The sequence below is a fragment of the Mastomys coucha genome, unplaced genomic scaffold (genome assembly GCF_008632895.1).
Source record: "Mastomys coucha isolate ucsf_1 unplaced genomic scaffold, UCSF_Mcou_1 pScaffold15, whole genome shotgun sequence".
Classification (NCBI taxonomy): Eukaryota; Metazoa; Chordata; class Mammalia; order Rodentia; family Muridae; genus Mastomys; species Mastomys coucha.
In genome coordinates this window covers 150,314,891-150,334,909 of record NW_022196897.1, presented here as the reverse complement: position 1 = coordinate 150,334,909, position 20,019 = coordinate 150,314,891, and the positions used below count along the sequence as shown (strand labels likewise).

The 20,019-nt window shown below is 44.3% G+C and overlaps 1 protein-coding gene across 4 annotated transcripts in view; it reads left to right on the top strand.

Moving 5' to 3' along the window:
- The window catches only part of Slpi (secretory leukocyte peptidase inhibitor), a 36,199-nt gene extending 24,538 nt beyond the window's left edge, over nt 1-11,661 (top strand). For 3 of the 4 annotated variants that reach the window (XM_031373748.1, XM_031373749.1, XM_031373750.1), the window contains exons 2-5: nt 9,194-9,497; nt 10,097-10,258; nt 10,726-10,875; nt 11,436-11,661. In XM_031373748.1, the coding sequence (XP_031229608.1) occupies nt 9,413-9,497; nt 10,097-10,258; nt 10,726-10,874 (396 nt within the window). In that variant the 5' untranslated portion in view covers nt 9,194-9,412 and the 3' untranslated portion in view covers nt 10,875; nt 11,436-11,661. Of the gene's footprint in view, nt 1-6,217; nt 6,366-9,193; nt 9,498-10,096; nt 10,259-10,725; nt 10,876-11,435 lie in introns of all 4 variants that reach the window. The other variant, XM_031373747.1, reaches the window with a different exon arrangement.
- Nucleotides 11,662-20,019: the final 8,358 nt, after the last annotated feature.

The window sequence follows — 20,019 nt, the reverse complement described above, 5'->3', positions numbered from 1 at the left end:
GCATCCTTTCTCTCTCTGCCCTCTTGGCTCACTCACCACCTTTCTCCTTTCCTAGGTCCTCAGGTCTCTCTAATCACGCAATAAACCCCCTTTATAGCAGATCGCTTGCATGGCATAATTTCTGAGGGGCACACCTTGGCGTGGGCCAGCCAGGTGACCCCTTGCCCTATTAGGAATCAGTTTAACATGGAGAAATGAATTTTTACCCACCTGATAGTCTTATTCCTGCTGGCTAGCTTTCATAGTGCCGGAAGGTGCTGTGCCCAAGTTCAGACTGGGAGCTACAGCAACAACTGGCCCACAAGGCATGCCCCTGGTTTACTAATAGTGGCACGAATGTCGTGGGGGTACCCAACACTTTTTGATTGGATTTAAAGCATCCTCCATATGGTGGTTTAAATAAAATGGCCCTCATAGGCTCATATTCTGAATATTTGGTATACGATTGGTGGAGCTGTTGTGAAGGTTGTGTGGGGCTTTCGGTGGGGGCGAGTGTCCCCATTTGTGGCTTATGCCTGTTGTTCTGCCCCAGCTCCAGTTCTATTGCTCAAATGGCACATTTTGTTGTCATAGAAAAAAGCTACTAGCATAGTGGGAGAGATTCCTGCCCATGGCAGCTTGCCTTTCTTTTGGGGCAGCTGAAGAAGTGATATTTACTTATCCGGCTAGCCTGGCACCACGGGCACAGTAATTAGTAATTGAGAACAGAAGGACACACCTCCACAGCCAGTCGATATTGTATGCGTGGGTTACCACTTAATCCCCAGCAAAAGGATTAGGAGGTATGGCCTTGGTGGAGAGTGTGTGTCACTGGGGATGGGGGCTGAGGTTTCAAAACCCCACACTATTCCCAGTGAGTGCTCTGTCTCTGTTTTCTGCTTGCGGCTCAGATGTAAGCTCTTAGCTTCTGCTTCGGTGCCATGCCTGCCTGCTTGCCACCATGCTCCCTGCCATGATGACTGTGGACTCTAATTTTCTGGAACCATGAGCCCCAATAAACATTTTTCTTTTGTAATGCATTGGTCATGTTATTATGTCAATAGAAAAGTAACTAAGACATCTCATAATTTGATATCAATATTTGGCACAGTTGTTGGGGCCAAGAACACATGACTAGATAGGATAAGGTCCTAGGATACTTTCCTTAGGGTGTTTCTCTCCAGTGCTGCTTATGTCTGTAACAATTGCATATGGCTTCCCAGCACCAGGCTGACAGCACCGCTCTCCTGGCACTGGGGAGGCCCAGATACGGTTACCTTCTTCTCCGAGTTTAATGTAAAAAATTAATCTACTTTTCCCTCCCTGCCGCTGCTCCCAAAAATGACAACTCTGAGACTAATTATTTATTAACAAATGCCTAGGCCACAAGCTTTGGATTATTCCTCCAACTAGCTCATAACTTATGAAACCATTCAAACTATTTTATATCTCCCACACGGTTACCTCTCCTCAGCTTCATGCCTCTCCAAGTCTGGGATGAATCTCCTCTTCATTTTATCCCGAGTTCAGCTACTTGGCTGGTTTATATCGGTCTCCTCAGTGTTCTTGGCTAAGATGAGGAAGGTATGTAGTGATAAAGAATAGCTCTAGATTCTAGAAGTAGAAAGATCGTTTTAATGGTTAACTGGACTGAGTAATGTCTTTTGAGATGCAATAATCTTGGTCAGCAGATATCTTTCTGTGAGTGTGTGTGTCTATGTGAGTGTGTGTGTGTGTGAGTGTGTATGTGAGTGTGTGTCTGTGTATGTATGTATGAGAGTGTGAGTGTTCATGTATGCACGTGTGTATATGAGAGTGTGAGTGTGTACACATGCGTGTGTGAATATGAGTGTATGTGTGAGTATGAATATATGTCTCTGAGAGTGTGAGAGTGTGTATAGGTGAGCGTGTGAGTATATGTCTGTGAGAGTGTGAGTGTATGTCCATACACGTTTGTGTATGAGAGTGTGAGTGTTGGTGTATGCGAATGTGTGTGAGTGTGAATGCTTAGGTTACAGGAGATACTCAATGATGTGTCTGGAGAAATTGAATGGACAAATGTTTTAAAACAGACAGAAGAGATGGGGTCAGAATTTGAGTTCTGACTTAGTTAAGGAGTGGTGTGGCTGAACAAAAGATACCTTGGGTTACTTTGGAGTTACTGGGTTCAGAGAAACCTAAATTCACCAAGGCTACTTATTTACTATATGATTTTAGATGGGTATTTCCAGTGAAATGAGTCATTCTAAACCTCTTTTGAAGTACATTTTTAGTGTAAACAGTTTATGATTTTTAATTATGAGAGCCAGTTATAATTAGGCTGCAGATGGTAGTCCGTAAGCCCCATTCTATTTTCTATGTACATGGATGACTAATCAAATATAGTCTTTCTCATGAGCTCTCTGAAGAAGTTCAGCAGCCATTGCCAGTTAGTTGTTTGGTGTCAGAGTCTAAGACTGCACACTATCAGCGCTCTTTCTGAGAAGCAGACACATAAAGAACTCAAGACAATGAGTTGTACCTGAGTCTCTTGGGAGGCAAGGGATGAGTAGTTCATGAGTCAGCAGGGATGCAGTTAGAGTGCCTTTGGTCCTCCTTCCCAGGGAGAGACAGGAGAACCAGGAAGTATGGCCAACTCATGTCCCCTCCCCCTCCACTCACTCCCACGCCGCCCCTCCCCGCAGGAATGGAAGGAAGAGGACAGAGAGGCTGCTCCTCACTTCCTGTGTGAGATTGGCTCACAGACTGTGCTTGCTTCCTTCTGCAACCATATATAATGTATGCATTCTTACTGTGTGGAATGCCGCTTGAGCAGCAGCTTGATTGGAGAAGACACTAAAGTATTTTCACATGGAAATATCACTGGTTGAGAATTTTATTCTTAACCACAGGAGGAAGAATAACACCAAACACACAAAAGCCATCGTCAGGGGCAGGTCTTCATCATCTTCATCATCTTCACCTTCTTCATCATCATCATCATCTTCTCCTCCTCCTCCCTCTCTTCCTCCTTCTCCTCTTTCTCCCTCCTCCTCTTTCTCTCCTCTTCCTCTTTCTCTTCCCCCTCTTCTTCCCCTTCCCCTTTTTCTCCTCCTCCTCTTCCTCTTTCTCTCCCCCCTCTTCTTCCCCTTCCCCTTTTTCTCCTCCTCCTCCTCCTCTTCCTCCTTCTTTTTCATTTTAATACCTTTCCACATCACTCCTACCACTCCTTTGGGGCATTTTACACATGGTCAAATGGTTCTCTTAGATGAGGCGAAATCCACAGACCAATTCTGAAACTTGGGCAAAGGCACGGACCTCAAAGACATCCCAGCAACAGGAGCTTGACAATATTCGAAAGGCATAGCCATGTCCTGGACGTGTGAATTGGGGCTGGCTGCAGAAACAGGGTACAGGTGACTAGGGAGGACTGCAGAATGACTGAGACTTACTTACACCAGTGGTTTCAGCACTGGGAAGACTGAGGCAGGAGGATCAACTACATATGTTAAAAATAATGAGCTGAGCATGGTCACCCATGCCTTTGATCCCGGAACTTGGAAGAGTCAGGGTTATCTCGGTGAGTTAGAGGCTAGTTTCATCTACAATAGAGACTTCTAGACAAGCCTAGGTTGCGTAGTGAGACTCTGCCTGGAAAAATGAAGTAAAAAAAAAAAAAAAAAGAAACAAACGATAAACAAAGAAGCTGAGTTTTCAAGACATAAGTATTCCTAACAAATGGTCAAATGATTGTTAGCTTTAATTCATTAAAAAAAAATTAGCAGAGGGATATATATTATTAAAAATTGCCAAGTTGATATTAAGAATTGTGGAAACAGGGTTGGAGAGATGGCTTAGTGGTTAAGAGCACTGACTGCTCTTGCAGTGGTCCTGAGTTCAATTCCCAGCAACCACATGGTGGCTCACAACCATCTGTAATGGAACCCAATGCTCTATTCTGATGTGTCTGAAGACAGCTATACTCATTTATAAAGTAAAATTAGTGAATTGGAAGCTAGTACTGAGAAATTCACTGGGGTCCATGACACTGAGAGATAGGAAGAAAACCTTACAAGAATAGACAGAACAAAGACAACAGAAATAGAATAGCTAATATGTAGCCACTGGAACCTACGGAAAGAGAACAGAGAAAACAGCTGAGAAGCAATTTCCAAGAGATAAGAGAAGATGCACACCTCCAGGTTAAAAGTGCACATTCACACTCAAGGAGGATGAACTATGGAAACCTGACTCAGCACAGTTTCGGAATGTGGCTGCTAGCTCATGCTTTACTTGAATTAAATTGACCAGGATCCAACTTAACAAGCAATTCAAGCTTTGCCAAGAGCCGCTACAGATTGCTCAGTGTTTCCTGGGTTCTACTCATCCCTGCTTGCCTGCCTCCCTCAACAAAGGTGCATCGCTGTCCTCAGAGAGGTGACCCATAGAAGGCGGTAGGCAAGGGAGGGGCTTCTGAGATCAGAACTAGACTTTCTAGATTGCTGTGCCCAGGATGTGCCTCTGTCACCAAAGAGGGAGTGCTCATATCCTTGGCTTCCTAGGATAACATGTGTTCCAAGGGTTGGAGACCCTATGCAGATTGCTTTTCATATTTCCCTTTGGAAAATAAGAGTTTCCATTGCAGTTTTTCTGTTCACATTTTACATGTCACACTGGGTACATTGGAAGTGGTTCAACTTCTAGGTGTAACTCCATCTATAAAGATAAGGCCCTTTATCTGAATTTAACAGAGAGAACTCCTTACATCCAGTTCCTCAAAACTTTATACTTCCTTTCAGCGTCTGAACTCAACCAGGACTGCCAGTGTCCTTGGGTGAAGAGCCTGCTCTGAGATTTGCTTGAGATCAGGGATTCGCTCTTCAGTGTGGCTCTTACTCCACTCCATTAGATTTCCATTGCTGGTGCCTGTTTGGGCACCCTGGGTGGTCGCCCTGTCAACATGTTCCTTTTGGTGGGGTGGGGCGTGGTTGCATCTATCTCCTACCTAGGGTTTCCCCAGCCACCTCAGCCTTCGAACCACAGGCCTTTCTAATTGTCACCTTTTGTTCAAAAACACAAAAATGCACAAGTGCGCATGGCGCGTATTTATTGATAAATAAGTTCTGGGATCCAGGCACAAGGTGTCGGATCCTCCTCATGATTTGGGAAGTTGCTTCACAAGGTCGCTTTTAGTTTGTCCCAGAGGTTAATTGTCCAGTTTTTATTTTCCCAGTTTTCTTTCACTGGTACTGTGTTTTATCTCTGATTGTTGCGTCGGGGTCAGTCTTGATCTGTGGTGGTTGAAGCCTGAGAATTTTCACACAAATGAAATGCTTTTCTTTCTTTATCTGTAATTAATTTGCAACAGCAACAACCTGGTGTAAAGTGAAAATGTGACAATAAAAAGTGTTATTTGAAGTATTGAGTTTTCTTTAGTTTTCTACTTAGCTTTATTTACCTCCTGAGACAAACTTTTATTCTGTAGCCCTAACCTGAAACTTACTATGCAGCTTGTGACTGGTCAGTTTGTGGTAATCCTCCTGCCTCAGCCTCCCATATGTTGAGATTACAGGTTTGAACCACCTGGATTATTTATTTTCTTGGATACAGAGTCTTGTTATAAAACCCAGGCTGATCTATAGCTTGCTACCATCCTTCCTGAGGGCTGGGATTGCAGACTGTGTCACCAGAGCTGGCCCCACCGTGGAGCTTAAAAAGCACATGTAGTGTTGCTCCCCCAAAGGCACCTGAACACTTCCAGAAGCAAAGGCCTCTGGATGGCCTCCTTTGACCCCAGGCACCATCCTGCTGCCAGGTTCCTCTTCCTGCTCTGGCATTGATAGATCACGAGGAAACCAAATGATTGACCCCAGAAATATTCTTGTGAAGCCAGTGTTCCGAGTACCAAAGGATAATGTGCCTCATGAGGAATTTTGCATACACACACACACACACACGCACAAACACACACACACACACACACACACACACACACACACGTATATATATTAAATGCTACTAGGAACTATGGGGCCATAAAGGTTATTACAGTCAGGGTTCTCTAGAGAGACAGAACCAGAACACTGATAGAACCAGATATTGTCAAGCATCTAATGGTCAGAGCGAGATGGATTACAGCCTTGAAGTCCTCACCTGAGAATTGAGTCTTTCCTTAGAAACTGATAGCTTCCTGTGTGCCTAGTGTCTGCAGACCCTCAGCTGTGGGTTTTCAGATCCTCACCACATCTCTCCCACACAGGAGAAAGCAATGCTCACTCCCATTTACAGCTTTACACATCAGGTGAGCCTGACTCAAAAGCCCAGGCTCTCCATGACTGACTATGCGGTATTGCCCAGTGTGTCTTGTTCAGTGTAACCTCAGGACTTAGAACAGCACCTGGCATGCGGTGAGCAGTTGTTAAGCAATTTTTGTACAAACGAATGGATGGATAGATCTACAGGGTTTAATAGATGCCAAGAGCGTGTGGAAGTCAATTTAGTGAATCATTTGTAGGTTAGGGTAGGATTGTGAGTATGAGCCTGTAATTAAACAGGTTCTGGGTATGACTCGGTTGTCTTAAGTTCTAGAATTAACTCCTTATGCAAGCTGTGGTTTACACCTTCTCCTGTTTCTTTTACTACAAGCTGAGAGTTTGACCTGAGGCAGAGGCTAGAAAGCGTTTTCTGTGAAGTGTCAAATATTAGGTATTTTAGATTTTGTAGTAAATGTTTCAGGTTCTGTTGTAACTATTTCACACTGTTGTTACAGTGGATGAATAGACCATATAAATATTCCAGTAATCCCATGTACATATGAAAAGAAAAAAAAAAAAGCCTGTACTGGCTAATCTTCCAGAGGACCTGAGTTTATGTTTCAGTGCTCATATACTGGCTCTTAACTGGAAACTTCAGTTCCAGGAAATCTGCTGCCTTCTGCTGGCCTCCTTGGGTACCAGGCACACAAGTGGTGTACAGACATACATGCAGGCAAAATACTCAAAACACATTAAAAGAAATCCATCTAAACAAACAAGCAAGCAAACACCCCCCCCCCCCCCCCACCGCCTTCTGGATTTGGCTCTGGGACTGTAGCTATACTCCTTGGTCCAGATAACTCCAGAGGCTCCCTCTAACCCTGGCGCTGTATGATTTAAAGACTTAGAACCCATGATGTTGAGAGCAGGGATTCCCCATGCATTGTTATCCTGCTCGCTCTATTTGTAAGAAATACTGTTGATTAGTTACAGGGTTGTTTCTGACGAAAATAGTGGTTTTCAAATAGTCAGTCAACCAACCATTAATCACAAACAGAAAAATCTAGGTGTGGAATTCTTGTCTTGACTCTTTAAGAAACAAATATTTAGAAACTTCTTGGCACGGAGGAAGATAGGACGGAACACAGAATGGGAAGGAGAGGAGCTGAATGGGAAGGAGTGAGAGCAAAGCCCTAACCAGTCAGCAAGTTTGCCCATGAGGGGAAGGCAGACCTTCCATTTCTCTCTTACAGCCTCTACAAGTTTGCTAGTTGGCAGCCAGTTCACACCACTGGCGGTTGTTACTCAGTGCACAGCCAGTTCACACCACTGGCGGCTGTTACTCAGTGCACAGCCAGTTCACACCACTGGTGGCTGTTTCTCAGTGCACAGCCAGTTCACACCACTGGCGGCTGTTACCCAGTGCACAGCCAGTTCACACCACTGGCAGCTGTTACCCAGTCCACAGCCAGTTCACACCACTGGATGCTGTTACCCAGTGCACAGCCAGTTCACACCACTGGCGGTTGTTATTCAGTGCACAGCCAGTTCACACCACTGGCAGTTGTTACTCAGTGCACACTGATTTTTCTTCCCTTTTCTTTGGCACCAAAATTTAAACCATGAAATAATTTCTGCCTAAAAGGCTCTGCTAACAGCTGGGTCCTGGCTTAGAGAGTGCCTTGTGGAGCCCAGCACTTAATGCACAGCCTTTTTGTGTCTGTTTTAATGTCTACAAACTCCCTTTGAGGAATAAATGGGAAAATTACAAGGACCATGGCATCTCAACATCATGGCTGCCTAAATAAGGCAATGGGAATACCAGTTGAAACGCCATGGTGGAAGGGGGAATCTCATGGGGCCTCACCCCTAGATGATAAAATACAGGTACATAAAGATTGCCAAGAGAGGGGCTCTTTCCCATGGGTGAGCCCAGTTGGCTATCAAATATCAAGTGGTGAGCCCTAAAAGACATATGCACATGAACGGCACTAACTGGATTCAATAGGTTGTATCAGTATATCTACTCATATACACACAGAACAGTAATAATTAAAAAAAAAAGGGGGGCCAAGAACTTGAGAGGGAGGTGGGTGGGGGTGACATTAGACGGGAATAGACAGAGGAGGTAAATGGGATAAATACACAAGTATGAAATCTGCAGAGATGGTCCACGATGCTGAGGTAAGGCTCAGGCTTTAGGAAGAGACTTTTGGGTTGGAGTCTAGAGAGAAGGATGTTTCTCTTAATCATTGGAAGCAGTCTGCACACGCCAGGGAGCACCCACAATGGGCAGAATGCATGGCAGCCACAGTTTTGGCTGACTTCTGAAGCCTGCGGAGGATTTAGGAGTAGGTAGAATTAATTCCTTTAACAACTCAAACGACACCACAGCTCAACATTGATTGCTGTGATGAGTAAGCAGACTCGTCTCTTTACTTCAATCCACTCCAATAATCTTATTAGCAATTGATGCAACCCATTCATGACTTTAAGGGTCATTTCAAGCCCTTAATCTTCGGACCAGTCCCAAGTCATTTCACGCCTAAGAGACTGAGCTCCAGCAAGGTTGGCTGAAGGCAGGGCCCTTCTGTGTGCAACTTTCATTTGTTTAGGGACTGCTTTCCAGGTTCCAGTCATGGAATGGGCACTGGGCGAACAGCGGTGCAAATGAGTTGGCAGAAATAAACATCAGTTGGTTGAGCCATGTGTCATCTGCATCTCAAGAAGGAATTTGTATTGAGCAATAGGTTAGAGTTTCAAAATCCCAGAAAGTCCAGGAACATGAAGAAAAAACAATAGAGGTGTATGGCAGAGTTTCAGCCGTCCACGTCTGATGTCTCAGGTTCAGGTTGGGGTAACCCTTTTGTGACTGGTTCTTCTCTACTAGTAAGAGCAATAGGCTTGGGAACTTCACAATGCTCAGGGCTCAGGTGGTCACCTCTGCTGATAACTTCCGGGCCATCTTCCTTCGTTTTCAGCTCTCAGCTGGTTACTCTGATGGCCTCACGGTCCTGCCTGAAACAGAAACTCCACCACCTACTTTTGTAGCACCAAGACTTCTGTTCTGTGGCTAAGCTTCCTGCCTATGCAATAGCGGCAGGGAGGGGCCCAAGTACATTCCACTGGGGCCACGCCTACTGGCAAAGATATAAATAGTGACTCTCAGGACTGGCCATCAGAGCTACCCTGCCTTCACCATGAAGTCCAGCGGCCTCTTACCTCTCACGGTGCTCCTTGCTCTGGGGATCCTGGCACCCTGGACTGTGGAAGGAGGCAAAAATGGTGAGTTGGAGTTGCTTTGGTCCAACATTGCCTGGAGTATCAGAGGTGGGGGCTCCTGATGGTGTGGGGGTGTCTATCCTTCTACAGGCTGTTTCTCACTTTACTCTGGACCTCAGGGAGACATCCGTGTCTCAGTGGGGTCTGAGGTCTCGATGAGGCTCCAAGGCTCCTCAAGATGCTCCTCTTGTTAGGCAGCCACCCTGTCAGCTCAGGTCTAGTACAGCTCTGTCCATGCCCTTTAGCCCTTCCATTCCTGCCTCTGGCTTTAGTTCTCAGCATCTCACATATTAGTTCCCTTCATATTTATTCCTCTTGGTCCCTACTATTCCTATCCTCCTTCTGTCTTTGTGAGATCTCACTTAGCCCTGATGTGGAAAAATTTGACTGGGAACCCTGTGCCCTTTAATCCTCAGTTTGTGATGTCTCCTGGTCACATGTCTTGTTTGACCAAGCCTGTCTTCTTTTCCCCCTCAGGTCAGCCCAGTATTTCTCTTTGAAGTTGTGGGCCACTGGAATGAGGCTCTATATTCTGAGATGTGGATCTTTGTCTAGGAATGATGCTAATCCATACCCTCCTAACATTTTGAGCTTCTCTTTAGATGCTATCAAAATTGGAGCCTGCCCTGCTAAAAAGCCTGCCCAGTGCCTTAAGTATGAGAAACCACAGTGCAATTCGGACTGGGAATGCTCAGGAAAGCAGAGGTGCTGCCAAGACACTTGCGGTGTCAGGTGCATGAATCCTGTGCCCATTCGCAAACCAGGTGAGCCAGCAGAGAAACTAGAGAGAGGAAAATGAATGTCAAGAGCCAGCACTGAAGGTGACTGAGTGAATGAAGGGCTCCTCCTAGGCATCCTTGTTCCTAAGAGCTGTTGGGTCCAATATGTCAGTTAGCCAAGGCCTCCTGCTGCCATCGGCAGGAAGAGCCACTTGTCTGCAGTCGCCACTCTGTGGGGAGGATGGCTTTACAAGAAATCACCTAGGCCTTAGGCATTCAATAGCTCGATGGAAACCATTCAATGCTTTCAGGGCTGGAGAGTTAGTCCCCTATGCTGGCTGGAGGCTAGATGTTAGAGAGGAAGCAGGTGCTCTCTCAGGAGACGGAGGTGAGGGGTGGATGGGGATGAACTTCCTGGCTGGGGCAGGAGATGTTGGGTTAAAGAAGCGGAGATGTCGGAGATGTCGTGCCTGAACATTAAGGCATCGGCCCTGTGAATCTTTTCTCACCAGTGAGGAGGAAGCCTGGGAGGTGCCTCAAATTCCAAGGAAAATGTCTGATGCTTAACCCTATCAATAACTGCCAGAGGGACAGTCAGTGTGACGGCAGATACAAGTGTTGTGAGGGCATGTGTGGGAAAGTCTGCCTTCCCCCAGTGTGAGGTAAGGAGTGGGCTGGGGTAGGCAGATCTCGTTTCTCTCCAGCCCCTTTCTGTTCAGAGTTCCGAAGCCCAAGGCTTATGAGCCAAGAGATTCTACTCTAATCAAGAGCTCCTGTTAGACCTTTAAGGGAACTGTCCCCAATTTCTTAGGGCAAAGCTTAGAATTGCTTGAGGCTTTGATTCTACTGCAGCTTGTCTGGGTAAGGGCCATGGGTGAACGACTCTCTGAGTCTCTTTGCCTGCAGAATAGAAATACTGAAACTGAAATGTTTTGTAAGGCACTGTGTACATTATTTGTTATCCAGGTTATTTACTTCATGGTGCCTGTAGTCACAGCACAAAGGATAGGTATACTTTGAGGAATGTCTAGTTCAATGCTCTGAGTGTTGAGTTTTACAATGACAACGAGACTTGAACCTATTCTTCTGAAATCCTGGATCCTCTTAAGTTCAGCCCCACTTCCCTGTTTGACCTTTCTCAGCATGCTCCCTTACAATGTCTGTGTGGAAATGATTTAGCTGGTTCCTATGTTGAAGGTCTTACCTTTTTTTCCCCTTGTAGCCTGATTCCTGACATTTGGCAACAGCTCTGGACTTGTGCTCTGTGTGGTCTGGAAACTACTTCCCCGCTCCTGGTTCCCAGCCTCCCAGGATCTCTGGCTTGGATCCTGTGGACCAAGTCTACTTCTGCCATTAACATCTCTTTCTGGCTCATGCTTAGCATTCACCAAGCTTTAAGGAAGTGCTGTTGGAGATCAAATAAATAAACCCACTTATTTCTCTATGCACACCCTGGCTCCGATTTACTGAGGGGAGGGGATGGGATGGGTGTGTCAGGAATCAGTAAGGAAAGGATTGGGCACAAGGCCTCCTTCTTACCTTCACGGAGGAGAAGGATGAGGAGTCCAGGCTTGGGCAGTCTTGAGTTGACAGTATGCATCTAACAGTACTGACTATGGCATCTGGAAACGTTACTTCACCTTCTAAATATCATGTTTTTATCTGCAAAGTGGCAACAGGAAACACTTTCTTACAACATGCAGAGCATCAGAGTTTGCAGAGTGGTGCAAAGTGTGTGTGACATACAGCTGTGCTTTACCAGAGTGGACTCACACACCACAGCCACTTATTGCTACCCGGTGTTAGGAAAATGTGGTATGTGTGTGTATGTGTGCACACGCGTGCAGTGTGCTTACTTGTGTGTGCTTTTGAAGGACAGAGTAGGACAGCAGGTGTCTCTTTCACTTTCTGGTTCTTACTTTGAGTCAGGATCTCTGTGCTGAACCAAAAGCTGACCAATCAGGCTGGGCTGGCTGGCCGACAGGCAAGTGCTCAGCTCTGCCCATCCCCTTCCTCCAATTACTGGGGTTATAGGAAAATGCACCCACAGCTGGCTTTTTTTTTTGTGGGCTCTGGGGATTTGAACTGAGTTCCTCATGTTCAGTGAACACCATGTTCACTATCCCGTCTCCCCAGTACTCCTCCCCATTTTGTAGTTCTACTAAACATAGACTGCAGAAGAGAAGACAGGTCTGAGTCAGAGTGTGCTCTTGGCAGCGGTGACGGCAAGCAAAACGTGAAAATGAGAATTCACTGGGAGTTGCGAGTAGCTCAGTTTGTTGTGAGTGTGACTGCTTTACTAAGATTGAGACTAGATCCATCCATTTCCCTAAGAATTTCACAAATTCACTGTTTTTAATAGCTGAGGAGTACTCCATTGTGTAGATGTACCACATTTTCTGTATCCATTCCTCAGTTGAGGGACATCTGGGTTGTTTCCAGTTTCTGGCTATTATAAATAAGGCTGCTATGAACATAGTGGAGCATGTGTCCTTATTACATGTTGGAGCATCTTCTGGGTATATATGCAGGAGTGGTATAGGTGGGTCCTCAGGTGGTACTATGTTCAAATTTAGTCCAGAGGCTTGGAATACCCCAAATACAATCCACAAACCACAAGAAACTCAAGAAGAAGGAAGATCAAGTGTGGATACTTTGTTCCTTCTTAGAAGGGGGAACAAAATACCTACGGAAGGAGTTGCAGAGACAAATTATAGAGCAGAGACTGAAGGAAGGACATTCCAGAGCCTGCTCCACCTGAGAATCCTTCCCATATTCAATCACCAAACCCAGACACTATTGTGGATTTCCAGCAAGTGCTGGCTGATAGGAGCCTGATATAGCTGTCTCCTGAGAGGCTCATACAGTACCTGACTAATGCAGAAGTAGAGGCTCACAGCCATCCATTGGACTGAGTACAGGGTCCCCAATGAAGGAGCTAGAGAAAGGACCCAAGGAGCTGAAGGGTTTATAGCCCCTTAGGATGAGCAACAATATGAAGTAACTAGTACCCTCAAAGTCCCAGGGATTAAACCACCAGCCAAAGAGTACACATGGTGGGACTCATGGCTCCAGCAGCATATGAAGCAGAAGATGGCCTAGTTGGTGATCAATGGGAGGAGAGCCCTTGGTCTTGTGAAGGTTCTATGCCCCAGTGTAGGGGAATGCCAGGACCAGGAAGCAGGAGAGGGTAGGTTGGTGAGCAAGGAAAGGGGGAAGGGGACAGGGTTTTTTTTTTTTTTTCAGAGGGGAAACTGGGAAAGGAGATATCATCTGAAATGTAAATAAAGAAAATATCTAATAAAAAATAAAAAAGAAAATAATATTAAAAAATCTTGTCATCAGACAGATTCTATAATAAACATTATTTACACATTAAAAAAAAAGATAGAGACTAGAGGGATGGATGGATGGTTAGAGCACCAGCTGCTCTTCCAGAGTTCAATTCCCAGCAACTACATGGTGGCTCACAACCATCTATAATGGTATCTGGTGCCCTCTTCTGTCATGCAGGTGTACATGCGGATAGAGCACTTGTTAGACGTAAAATACATAAATAAAAATCTAAAACGGTAAAATAAAAATATAAAAGATTAAGACTAGAAATAAACATGCAGAGAAATGCACCCGAAAAGCATATATGAAGCTGGATTTTCGATAGACTTCTCACTGAGGTCAGAAACAGTAAGGGAGACACTGTTCTTCAGCATTGTACAAGATACCTAAAGCAACACAGGATGCTCCACCAGTGGAGTGTGGAAGATAGGGAAAGAAGCTTTTCCAGCAGCTGGCAAGATGTCTAAAGCAGCACAGGATGCTACACTAAAAGAGCGTATAAGATAGGGAAGAAAACTAGAAAATAGTCATGTTTTATTTCTATTTTTAATTGTGTGTGTGTGTGTGCATGTGTGTGTGTGTGTGTGCACGTGTGTGTGTGTGTGTGCACGTGTGTGTGTGTGTGTGTGTGTATCTGTGTGTGTGTGTGTGTGTGTGTAAAACAAAGTCTTATGTAGCTGAGGCTCTCCTAAGTGCTGGAATCATGGCTGTGTGCATGCCACCATTTTGGCCTTGAACTCGTTAAGATATATGTGTTTCTGCCTCTCAAGTGCTGTGATTAAAGGAATGTGCCTCCATATCTGACTTTATGTGGTTTTGACTTTTGGAGAGCTCTGAATAAAGTTTTATAAATCAGGTGCCACTCCCAGGTTGCTCTATTTTCTACATCCGTACCAATGTTTGGATCATCCATTTGCCAGCAGTCACTCCAATGGATGTGCAGTAGGGTTGGTATTCTACTCTGCGAATCCATAGCCATTAATGCCAGTAGATACTATCGTCATAGATTTGCTGACCGTTCATCTCTCTTTCTTGGAAATATACACAATCTGATATCTTGTTTATGTTTAATTTTTATTGAAGGAGGGGGAACAAAGGGTTTATTTGGCTAGCATGTTTGGGTTCATAGTTCATCACTAAGGGAAGCCAGGACAGAAACTCTAAGCAGGGAAGTAGGAACTGAAGCAGAGACCATGGAGGAATGCTGCATACTGGCTTGTTCTCTATGGCTTGCTCAGATTGTCTTTTTCTACAACTAAGGTCCAGCTGCCCAAGAGTGGCACCTCCCACAGTGAGCTGGACCCTCCCACATCAATCATGAATCAAGAAAATATTCCATAGACTTGCCAATATGATAAAGGCATCGTCTCGATTGGAGTTTCCTCTTCCCACGTGAGTCTATGTCGTGTCAAGTTAACAGAAAATGGACCCTTTGTCAAATTGATGTGCAGACACACCACTATTAAACCATAACCTTTCCTTTCTTGCTTATGCCCAAGTTCTCATGTTAATAATATTACATCGTATATTACATTATAAAATACAGTCCCAAACCAGGCTGTTTCTAGCTGTTGAGTCATTTAAATTGTTCATGTGCTTCAATATCAACCTCTCAATTAATATATGATTTATAAATATTTTCTCTCTGTTGCTGTACAGGCCTCAGATTGTAAATTTAAGTGTGGCCAGCAGAGGGCTCAGTGTGCAAAGAAGGACCAGTACTTGGATGAAGATGGCTCTGGTTAACATTGGGCTCTTACCCAAACAGACTTAGCAGCAGAGTTAATAACCATGGGGACAGATCCATAGTTTACACTGATGTGTTTACCTCCATGCCCAAAACTGGTACTGCCCAGTTTTTGAGTACCTTAGTAAAGGGATTACTCTAAAAATTTTTTTCTTCTTTCCTTCCTTCCTCCCTTCCTTTCTTTCTCTTTTAGACCTTGTGATTCCCTTTTTATCAATATTTTTTATTGACATGTCTAATCTTGCTCACACTTCTCATTATTGGGCAATATTTTGACTTTACCTCACTGTTTTATTTGTCTTTATTTTCATGTTGGAAGTGTTTCGTCTGAATGTATATAAGTGCATTGCATGTGTTCAGTGTCTGTAGAGGCCAGAAGAGGGTGCCAAAATACCTAAAACTGGAGTTACAGGTAGCTGTGAGCTGCCATTTAGCATGGTGTGTGTGTGTGTGTGTGTGTGTGTGTGTGTGTGTGTGTGTGTAACAGAACCTGATTTCTCTGTAAGTGGAGTGAGTGCTCTTAACTGTTGAGAGTGCCCTCCCCTTTCTATTGAGACAGATCTCTGCTGGCCTAGAACTTGCTATGTAGATCACATGGCCTTGAACTCAAGGAGTGTTGGTGGCCAGCGTCAATGTTAAAGAAAGGGTTACCTGGGAAATGGAGTTAGAAGGAAAGGCAACGGTAAGAGAGAGTTTGGGAGAAAATAGGGTGGCCAAAATTATACCTGTCCACGTGGAAGGTTTTATAAAAATTAGACGGGAGTTGTGATCGCTCAGCCATCTTGAATTTAATGATCTTTGTTACAAGCCAACAGGTAGAATAGGTGAGGCAAAATCCCTCCCACAAGTTCGTCAGCTTGCTGGCCCAATCAGCGGCTTCTTTTGGTCTCTGTAGAGGTGGGACTTCCGATGCAACTGGAACCAGGAGCGAGGATTATAGCAAATAGCAGGAGGTGGGCAGAGAGGTGTGGTTATGAGAGGCAGGCAGGGTCTGAAGAAATCAGCCCTCGAGCCAGGAGGGTTACAAAGGAGATCCACCTTCCTCTGCTTTCTGAGAAGCCAGTGCCACCATACCTAGACTTTTCACTGGTTTTTAAAAATTAAGTAGTCCTGTTTTAATTTTTTCTTGTCTTTTCTTTTCTTCTTCTTCCTCCTCCTCTTTCTCTTCTTCTTCCTCTTTTTCCTCCTCCTGCTCTCCTTCCTCCTCTTCTTCTTCTGTTGTTTTTTTGAGATGGGAGATCTCTGTGTTGCCCTGGCTGTCCTGGAATTCACTCGGCTACTGTTTGTATTTCTTATTTCCTTCTAACATTTATCTAATTTTGTTTTTAAGGTTTTTTTTCATTATTTGGGTTTTCTTTTTATTAAATGTTTTTAATTGAAATAGAATGGTACCACCTCTTCCTCCCTTTCCTCTCTCAAGCTCATCCCAGTCACCCACCTTGAACCCTTCCCAGGCTTCTCACCTTCCAATCGATAAGCCTCTTTATCTTTGACTATATTTGTTACACATAGGCACACACGTGCGCACAAACATATACATGTTTATGTACAAATATGTGAGTCATGTGATCACCTATGGATTTCAGTCAAGCCAGGAATTGTTGGCCTTTTAAAATGTATTATTTATAAGAGCCAACTGTTATTTGGATGTATAGATAGGCATAAGTCATTATAGTGTTAATCTGTTGATTGGGTGGTAGATATGGCTTCAGGGGTGACCACCATATTGGACAAACAGTAAGAGGGTTCATCCATGGCAGCGGGTGATTCTTCTTCTCTCTGCAGACTATAGTTGCTGGTGGTTCTTTCTTTAGGGTGGGACTTCACATAGTTTCCCCCTCCTACATTAACATGCCCATCGACAGCGCTAGTGCTCTGGTCTTTGTGGTTCTTTCTTTGGGGGTGGGACTTCACACGGTTCCCCCTCCTATCCACAGCGCTAGTGTCTTGGTCTTGTTTCTGTCGCCATCTTAGGAAAGGCAGTTTCACGCAGACATCCTGGTACTCTGCCTCTTAAAATTTTTGTACTTTTTTCCTCTGGCATGGTCCCTGAGCTTACGGATGAGGGAGCTGTGATGCAAGTGTATTTTGGGGTGCTGGATCTCCACACTGTGGGTCTCTGCTTTGTGTCCAGTTGTGGTTTTCTGGAATGGTCTCTGCCATAGAGAGAGGCTCATTTGATGAGAGGCGGTAGCTACACTGATCTCTGGGTATAAGAACAAGATTCAGAGAAATTGTGCTGGTCTAGCCAAGCAGTGGTAGCAGATTCTTTTTCTTTCCTTTTATTTATTGTTTAATTTTATTTTAAGATTTATTTATTATGTACACAGTGTTATGCCTGCAGGTAAGCTTGCAGGCCAGAAAAGGACACCGGATTACATTATAAATGGCTATAAGCTACCATGTAGTTGCTGGGAATTGAATCCAGGACCTCTGGAAGAGCAGTCAGTGCTCTTAACCGCCGAGCCATTTCTTTAGCCCTTTTATTTTAATTTGTAATATTTATGTTCGTTGCTGTTTTGCCTGCATGGATGTCAGTGTGAGGGTTTTAGATCTTGGTTGAGAGCCATCATGTGGGTGCTAGGAATTGAACTCTGAGTCCTTTAGTCAGTGCTCTTAACTAAAATCCATGACTTCATTAGTCCCAGGAAACTGGTTAGGTTTCTAGTACCAGACATGAATTCCCTTCTGTTGACTGGGCCTTACATCTAGACAGGTGTTGGTTGCTACTGACACGTGGGTTCCACCTACTTCACCTTTACAGATATCTTTCTATGCTGGTCACAGCCTTGGTATAGATGTTGCGTCTGAGTAGGTCTGCTTACTTGCTTCCACCCTTGGCAGCTTGCATTGTATGTAAACCAGGTTGCAGGAAACAGGCTTTCGTAAGAAATTCATGAGAGAAAGGTGCAGACCTCTCCTTTCTAATTTTGTCCATTTGGATACTCTCACTCCACTTCACTGGCTTGGGGCTCCCTCCACGCCATACGATTATACTTTACAACAAAGTAAGTAAGCAACCGAGCTTTACTAATTCATAGTGTAATAACAAATTGCGCCACAAATTTATAAATATGTTTATTTAGATGATACACAAACAAACTTTTAAGTAAGAAGTAGATGCAAATAGAGACCACTGAAAATACCAATGGCAGGGATTCAAGACCTAATAATGAGCCTGGCAGCTTTCTGTTTTCTCTGCCAGGATCCTCATCACACCTGAGAGTCACTTTCATCCTCCTCAAGTTTGTAACACAGCATTTCCGTTGGTGTGGGCACTGGGTATCAGTCTCATAGTGAAACAAGAGAATCCCCACAGGCTGCTTTTAAGCTGTGATGAGGAATTTATCTTGTTATTAGACTTGGTGAATGAATATTCAGGAAAATCAGAATTTTTCTTGATTTTATTTTCACAATATTTTGAGCTTGGATTGGAGTGGGAACAGGGCAGGAGAGTCTCAGATTGTGGGGGGGCACCTTCTGTGTGTTTACTGTTAGGTAATTTGTCCATTTGGCACTCTCTGTTTCTAGGTCATGGGAGTTTGCCTACAGGTTCCTCTGTAGTACACAGGTATTTAAAATCATCTGGGGGAGGAAATGAAAGTATATAGCCCAACTATTCACCTCCATCACCACTGATCTTCAGTCATACAAAAGGCCCCGGGGGACTAGTCTCTAAAACAGCAAGGGGAAAATCTTCAGTGCTCCAGAAGACAGTAAAGCAGAGAAGAGACCCAAAGCCGTGTGGAACGTCCTTTGACAGAGCAGACATGGTGGCATCATCAGCTTCTACTGTACTGTGTTCCTAGTTCTGAATGTGACTCAGTCACTTGATCTTGTCCTTTGGTCTGACAGCAGCCTCTTCTGGGAGCAGTCTTCTGCTCTAGGGGCCTTCACTGGCTGACACAGATGTTCTCAGGTTACTCCTTGCCTTGATGGACTCTGCTTAGCTGTGTTTCACAACAGTGTAGCCGAAGGTAACATTGAACTCTTCCTCTTCCTCCTGCATCTGCTTTCTAAGTGCTGGGATTATACACACACATCACCATGCCTGGCTCATTCCTTATTTTCAAAGTAAGGTTATATTAATTACAATATAGTTAACCTGAATCAAATATCTATTTTCTGTATGTGAATTATGTTATCATAAAGTTAATATAACATGAAAATATTGATGTAAATGATGTAAGAGGTATGTCCATATCAACAGGAAAAATTGTAAGGAAATATGGACACATGTTCTAAAAATATCCAGACTTGGGAAGAGCCAATTATCTTCCGAATAGAAAAAAATCCATGTTGCTTCATGACTATATTCACTGGAGGTACAGAGAGAGTTAGACAGCACATCTGAACCCATAGGAAAGACTAAACTTAATGTTTGTAACTAAAGAGATGGACACCACTTCTAAAATCAAAGTGGAACTTGTCTCTGGGCTCTGAGCATATTTCTCTCAGCTACTGTGATAAGGACAAGGTTTTTGTCCTTTCTCACATTCAGAGTCATGAGTATTTTTCTCCTCCAGCATCAAATATTTTTCTGCACTAATGTCCTGGTCTCTGTCCCACAGCTGGGAAGAGATATCAATACCATGGCAACTCTTCCAAAAGAACACCTTAGAGTTTCAGAGGTTTAGTCCCTGATCGCCATGGGGGGAAGCAGACAGATGGTGCTGGAGCAGTAGCTGAGAGCATTACAGCTGGGGAGGAGGCGGGGGGGGGG